General features: G+C 38.4%; 1 protein-coding gene across 1 annotated transcript in view; it reads left to right on the top strand.

Annotated features, from left to right (window-relative positions):
* LOC107725019 (F-box only protein 11-like) overlaps positions 1-7,579 on the top strand; it is a 41,189-nt gene that overhangs the window by 26,142 nt on the left and 7,468 nt on the right. Inside the window, exons 12-14 of the mRNA XM_016534150.1 lie at positions 1,836-2,053; positions 2,159-2,339; positions 3,151-3,273. Of these exons, the coding sequence (XP_016389636.1) occupies positions 1,836-2,053; positions 2,159-2,339; positions 3,151-3,273 (522 nt within the window). The remainder of the gene's footprint in view (positions 1-1,835; positions 2,054-2,158; positions 2,340-3,150; positions 3,274-7,579) is intronic.

Genomic DNA, 7,579 nt, shown 5'->3' with positions numbered 1-7,579 from the left:
TATATATATATATATATATATATATATATATAAATATTATTTTTTTAATCAAATTTTTATATTTGAAGTTTTGCATCTAACATTTATATTTTATTTTATTTCAGCTTTATTTTCAATTAACAAAAACAATTTAAAATGTTTCTGTTATTTTAGTATTATTTTTGTACTATAGTATTTATTGTTAAATAGTATAAATAGTGCTGGGCAGTATACCGGTTCATACCGAATACTGGTGTTTATTTTTCTTGTGATATTAATTTTTTAAATACCGCAATACCGCTAGTGTCGTTTAAATAACGTTCGGAACTAGGGCTGGGACAATAAATCGATGCATCGTGAATCGAGAAATGATTCTGCATCGATTCTGAGATTTTCCGAAGGCATTGCGATTTTCTCTTGAATCGATTCTGAGCTTAGTTTTTAACAGCAGATGGCGCTGCGTGCTTTAGAAATAGCCGTATTCTGCTTGCTTCCAGTTCCTTATACAAGCACCACCTAAAATAATGATTCATAAAGTTCGAAAAGGTTGAAGCGAATTACAAGGATGTTCACAGTGGGCTGTGTTTACATTAATCTCGCATCATAAAAGCCGATGTGCAAGTACATTTAACCACTTACATTACTCAGTCGAATGCACAAGCGCTCTTCTTCGTGAGCATTTGAGTGTGCGGTTAACAACTAGCCTAGAGCGCCATCTGCTGTTAAAAGCTAAGCTCAGAATCGAGAGAATCCCGATGCATTCCGAAAATCTCACAATCGATCCACGAATCGCGATGCATCGATTTTTTTGTCCCAGCCCTATTCGGAACGCGACACTGTTTGAGAGGGGTTTCTTTTCACTGTTGCACTGTGGTGAGGACACAGCTGTATGTGTTACTAAGCGTGCAAGTTCTGAAACTGAAGCTGTAGATCTAGAAGAATGTGAACTCGGCCACAAATATCCACCTCCCGCTGCCATCAGCTCCCGTGTCTTTAGCACTATATTGAACAACTTTCAGACCCTTTTAGCAGCTTTTTTTCCATAGAATATACATACTGACAAATCTAGCGACTTTTTTGGATAAGCCTTAGCTATGGTTCAGTTGGAAGATGTCGCCAGTACTGCCCCGCGAGCGTGAGGTCTGACTCTCCCGGCACAGTGTCGCCTCTCTCTGCGTCTCTTCTGTGCAGTGAGCGGCAGAGAAGCATCGCTTTCATTTGGCTGTACCGCAGCAGACTCGTCAGTAAATGAGTACAAAGCACCTGTCACTTACTGACTGTTTGGAATTATAAATATGAGCATAGTTCGTCTGTTAATGTTGATATTATCAGACGATGTCGCGATTATAAATGAGAGTGACTCCTGGTTTTATGTATTAATGGGTCGTGTTTAGTCACTATTTAGTGTGGAATGTTTCTACAATATTCACTCATCATGACAGTAAAATATGGCATTCGAAGTCAATCTACTGCAGTATTTCCTCTCTCAGTCAGTAGAAAATGTGGTTAACACCCGGTCATGCATGAAAAAAATAATAAAAAAATACCGTCATATACCGTGAAACCGGTATAATTTTGAAAAATACCGTGATATAAAATTTTGGTAATTCCGCCCACCACTAGTTTTAAATGAGAAATGTTGCCATGGTAGTATAAATATAATATAATATTTGATAATATATATTAATAAAATGTTGAATATTTAAACTAACTTCAGCTAGCTGAAATAAAATAAAAACAAATTTCAGTTAAAGTTTTTTCAAGTAACAATTTTATGGTTTAATTAACTATATTCTGAACTTTGCAAAACCAGACTTAGAAGTGTGTGTTTAGTGACTGTCTGGCTCCCTCTGCAGGGCTACTTTGAAAGCTGCAGCATCCACAGGAACCGGATAGCAGGTTTCGAGGTGAAGGCGTATGCTAACCCTACGGTAGTGCGCTGCGAGATCCATCATGGACAGACGGGTGGCATCTACGTGCATGAGAAGGGCCGAGGCCAGTTCATCGAGAACAAGATCTATGCAAACAACTTTGCGGGTGTGTGGATTACCTCAAACAGCGACCCCACGATCAGGTGAGAGACTCGTCAATAAACACACGTCTAATCATACCATACTGCGATATCTGTACAGTTACACTGTTTGTGCTCAGTTCTAACCCCTCTTCTGATCAATCACAGGGGTAATGCCATATTCAATGGCAACCAGGGTGGTGTTTACATATTCGGCGACGGCCGAGGTCTCATTGAAGGGAACGACATCTATGGCAACGCTTTAGCTGGAATCCAGATTCGGACCAACAGCTGCCCGATTGTCCGGCACAACAAGATCCACGACGGACAGCATGGAGGCATTTATGTGGTGAGTGAACAGACAAAAACATCTACCAGTCGTATTTTAGTACAAGGTCAGAAATTAAAGGCATAGTTCAGCCAAAAATGAAAATTGTCATCATTTACTTACCTTCAGGTTGTTCCAAACCTGTATGAGTCTCTTTCATCTGTTGAACACAGAAGAAGATATTTTGAAGAATGTTGTGACCAAACAGTTATATATATTTTTTTAAAATTGGGAATATAAAGCAAGCGAAGAAAGTTCCCCATTATTGAAACATTCAAATTCACCAACTTCTGTGTGCAGTTTTCCAGTTGATTGTGCACTACAACATAGATTTTTTTTTTTTATTGTATTTTTAATGCAATAAAATATGTACGTTTTTGTTTTTAGATTTATATTATTTATTAGTTTGTCAATATTATTTATTTATGCATTTATTATTATTATTAATTTTTATCTTTATTTATTTTAGATTATTATTATTATTATTATTATTAGTTCTTTTTATATTAGATTATTTAGTTTATTATATTTATATTATTGACTAATGTGCTTTTGTGTATAATGTGCTCACATTATGATCAGTAAAGCTGATTACACTGCATAATGTTTTTACATCATGTATGCAATTTGTTGTTTATGATGAATTTAACCGCAACAGTCATAATTGATTTAGTGTAATTGTGCGGGGGCATGTTTTGCCCCAGTATCTTGAAACTGTGGGGCATTTTTGCCCAAAGCCCATGTTAATTCCCAACCCTGTTCTAGTCAACCAGGTTGCTCACTAAAGCATTGCTATAGACTGATTGTCTCGTCTCTCTGTGGTCTGTTGCAGCATGAGAAGGGTCAGGGAGTGATCGAGGAGAACGAGGTGTATAGTAACACGTTGGCCGGTGTGTGGGTGACCACGGGCAGCACACCTGTACTGCGCAGAAACAGGATACACAGCGGAAAACAGGTGCGTGTGCTTCACTTCCCTCGCTCTGTGTGACCTGATTCCACATGCACGCTCGATATGGACTTATGGTCTCATGCAGAGATTGTGAGGTGTCCCTTTTATGAAGGTAAAACAGTTGCAAAACTCGAGAGCTTGTTGATTTGAATGTGAGAACTTGTCATATTAATATCCATATTTGTAAGTTGAAATTTACACTCACAGCTCTGATGTGAAAAGCGGAGTCTTTCGATTTGCACACACAGACAATAATCAAAACACGAAGTTGCAGATTATTAGTTACAAATGTGTAAAATGACATTCACATAAAGAAAATGACAGACACGCATGTCTACTTTTGCACTTTACTTAAAGGGATAGTTCACCCAAAAATGAAAATTAGTCCATTATTTACTCACCCTCAAGCCATCCTAGGCGTATATGACTTCCTTCTTTCAGATGAATCCAATCGGAGTAATATTAAAAATTGTCTTTGATCTTCCAAGCTGTTTAATTAATGGCAGTCAGACGGTGTTGCAGTGCATCAGTCCAAAAGAAGTTAAAGCGCATCCGTCCATAATAAAAAGTGCCTCACACGGCTCCGGGGGGTGAACAAAGCCCTCCTGTAGCGACTCGATGCGTTTTTGTAAGAAAAATATCCATATTCAAAACGTAATAATCACTTAAATGTAGCTTGCGCCAACAGTTGTACACGGAAGCAGCTCGCTTGGAAGGGCAAAGACAATTTTTAATATAACTCCGGCTGGATTCGTCTGAAAGAAGAAAGTCATATACACCTAGGATGCCTTGAGGGTGAGTAATTCATGGGCTAATTTTCATTTTTGGGTGAACTAACCCTTTAAATTTCGCTGTACAACCACAAGTCGGCACATGCAGCCTCTCAGATCTGACAGTACAACTTCAAATCAGCTACTCCTTTCGTGACATTCCTGTAGCAAAACTCACTTGTACACTTGTAAATGCAGATGCGAGAGAGCAGAACCGGGGGTGGGGCTGGGGTGGGAATGAAGCCACTTTATTGGTCGATGCCTGGCCAATAACATCGGATGCTTTCTTTGCGTGATGATGTCACGCAACAGCGGCAGCCAGTGTGCCGTTTTGGTAGAAGAGCCGGCTTTTGGGAAAACAACTCGGCACGGCAGAAGACTGCGGAAGCTGTCAGCTTACCTAATGGACAGTGCTGGCTGCTGGGAAGCCGTGGTGGATCAGGATACTCCATTCGCATCCTCCCGCCTCCCGCAGCAGACTACACACTCTGCTGTACTGTAGGCCTAATGGTCTGTTTTTATGCAGTGATGTCCATTCTAAATATGTAATTCCTTTTATCAACAAATGGTCTGCTTAAAGGGGTGGTTGACTGCTTTTTTTCTAGGCTTGATTGCGTTTATGGGGTGCAGTGTATGTTCATGCTTAGTTTTAAAAAAACTGCCTAATTTTTCATATATTTTACCTTTATTCTATGCCGCTGTCTCCATTGTCATTTGAACGGCCGGTTGACTTCCTGTTTCTATGATAACACTAACATTGGTTAGCTGGCCCAGTGTGTTGTGATTCGTTAACCGCGTATCGCACGTTGTCTGGAAACGTCACGCCCCTTACCATCACAGGCAATAGTTGCATGTGCTCAGGTGGAAAAGCCACGCAACATTGCCTCGCCCCCTTTGTTGGGTGCTCCCAGGGGCGGGGTTTATGTAAATTTCAGGGTTTGTGATGTCACCAACCTGGGAAGTAGCTCGTTGTAGTCCCTACCAGTCGTAATTGTAGGCATTAAACAGACTTTTCATTAAAAGACAATATCTCCCACACACAGAGATATATAAATTCTATATTTATTTAAATGAGGGAAAAAAACTTCACTGGTATCGGATCGGTATCGGCCAATACCGAACCCTAGGTATCGGAATCGGTATCAGAGGCGAAAACGGCGGATCGGAGCATCCCTACTCCATTTCCATTGAACTTTCAGCGTCGTAACTTCGCAGATATTGTTTATGCTCAAACAGCAACATTACACACTAAATGAAGTTCAAAAAGTGAAATCGCAGTCAACTACCCCTTTAAGGGTTCTTATGGCAAAAAAGCTGCTATTTTTAAATTAATATGAGATCAAATAAATCAACGTATTTATATTTTTGTTGACATTAATAATATTACACTGTGAAATACTAACTCTTTTGAAGAGTTAAGCCAGATACAGTGTTAGAGTTTTTAGCGAAAATATAATTTGTTATAATTTGTTTCTTTTTGGCATGGCGTTAAACACAATCAAACAAACAAATCAATCTCACACTGAAATACTAAGATTATTAAATGTGGCAGCACTGCTCAGTGTTTTCACTAAAAGCTGTTTGCCTGCAAGCAACGGTGCCAGTTGTGCGATGTCATCATTTAGTGACAGCATGCACAAAACATGAAATAAACTGTACAAATGTATCTGTGGCCTAATAACATTTTTGTAACCTGTGCCGTTGTGATTGTTGTGTTATCCTCAGTTTCTTGTGTAAATAAATTACAAAGGTAGACTTGAAGTAAAAGACCATGCAAGAACTTGAAAAAAACAAAAAAACAAATGTCTGTTCTTTGACCATGTGATGCACTGTGGACCTGGATAAACATCAGTTTGACACACATCAAACTATTGTGTAAAGGTCTTTCAAAACAGAATTATTTGTATGATTAAATGTGCTGGCCTAACTAAGTGAAATTTTCACGGGCAAAGTATAAATACAACGGATTATACTGCTGAATACAATAAGCAACCCACTTTCTTATTTATTTATTTATTTGTATTTTTTTTTTTTCTTACAGATGTGCATATTGGAGAAAGCTGTTAAATGCATTTTATGTGTTGGTGGCCTTTACTGTTTACTTGATATATTACATTCATATTATCATGCACCATATTGGCAAGTTACTCGCCTACCTTCATCAGTTTTTAACCTGTTTCATTTTCACTTGTGCCTTAATAGCTTTATATTGGCCTTAATGGTCATTATATAAAGTGGTTAAACAAATTTCCATGCTTTATTTATAAGCAGTTGGTACAGCCATTTTACTCTCTGCAATATGCAGTAGGATATACATATGAAAGATGTTGCATTATTTGTCTAGCAGATAATACTTGAATGACAAGATGAATGCATTGTCTTTAATAAAATCCTGTAAAAGCTAAGGATATTCAATAAATAGTTTCCAGCATTTTACAAATAACTGATACATGTGCATATTAATGTTTCTTTTGACCAGTAAAGTGGCTTCATTCGCACCCCAGCCCCACCCCCGGTTCTGCTGTCTCGCATCTTTATTTACAAGTGCACAAGTGAGTTTTGCTACAGGAATGTCACGAAAGGAGTAGCAAAAGTCTAAGCGCTAGGATTTGAAGTTGTACTGCCAGATCTGAGAGGCTGTAAGTTAAGGGTGCTCCGATTGATCGGTTACCGATCACTATCGGCCGATAATCGCTTTGGGATGTTTGATCGGCGGTCTCTATAAAGGCCGATCTCATAAACCGATCTCAAGCTGATGACGCGCCTGCTGTGAGAGGTTTGGTCTTGTCTCAGTCTGAAATAATTATAATGCTGAAGGTGAGGTACAGTTCAATGGTACCGTTTCTCTCAATGGTAAGTTTTAATTTAGAATGTTTGTGATAATGTAAGAAAAGTAGTTTAAATGTTTTGCCACTTGCTTGAGCAACTTAATATATAAATCTAGAAGTAAATGCAAAAGTAAAAAGAATTGAATAATGTGTTGCTTATATTTATTGCGTTTAAACACGTCTATGAAAGATTGTATTACTGTACTGTGTAAAAAAAGAATCGCAATGCTGAAAAAGCATTTTCAGTGTCAATGTTTGGATTTGAAATCAAAATAATGGATAAATGTTGTGTATGTAGTAAACAGCCACGGATCAGTAGCGGACTCCTGTGTGAAAGCACAATGAGTCCGTGCTGCTTCTGCACATGGACTGCATATGCACTGCAAACAAAGTATGTGTGAACCTCACATACAGCTCACAAAATTGCTGTGTGTAAGCTATTGTGCAACAATTGCACGATTGTAAAAACAAAAATTCACTGCATGATCAAACAATTAGTTGAGATCTATTATTGAAAAATGTCTAAAAAATGCCCCCCTCCACCCCTCAAATAAAAAAATGCCCCCTCACAAGAGTCACCTAAGAGGGGAATTTCAGGCCCTGAATAAATGTCAAAAAATCCTGATTGGAGTATTACTATAAATAGTTATAAATGATAAAGAAGGCTTTAAAAAGATCGGTATCGGTGATCGTATCGGCAGATACTGCTTTCTG

Source organism: Sinocyclocheilus rhinocerous, unplaced genomic scaffold (genome assembly GCF_001515625.1).
Source record: "Sinocyclocheilus rhinocerous isolate Xijiao unplaced genomic scaffold, SAMN03320098_v1.1 scaffold823, whole genome shotgun sequence".
Taxonomy (NCBI): domain Eukaryota; kingdom Metazoa; phylum Chordata; class Actinopteri; order Cypriniformes; family Cyprinidae; genus Sinocyclocheilus; species Sinocyclocheilus rhinocerous.
Note: the sequence above shows the minus strand (reverse complement) of the source record. Positions and strands in the feature narration are given on the sequence as shown.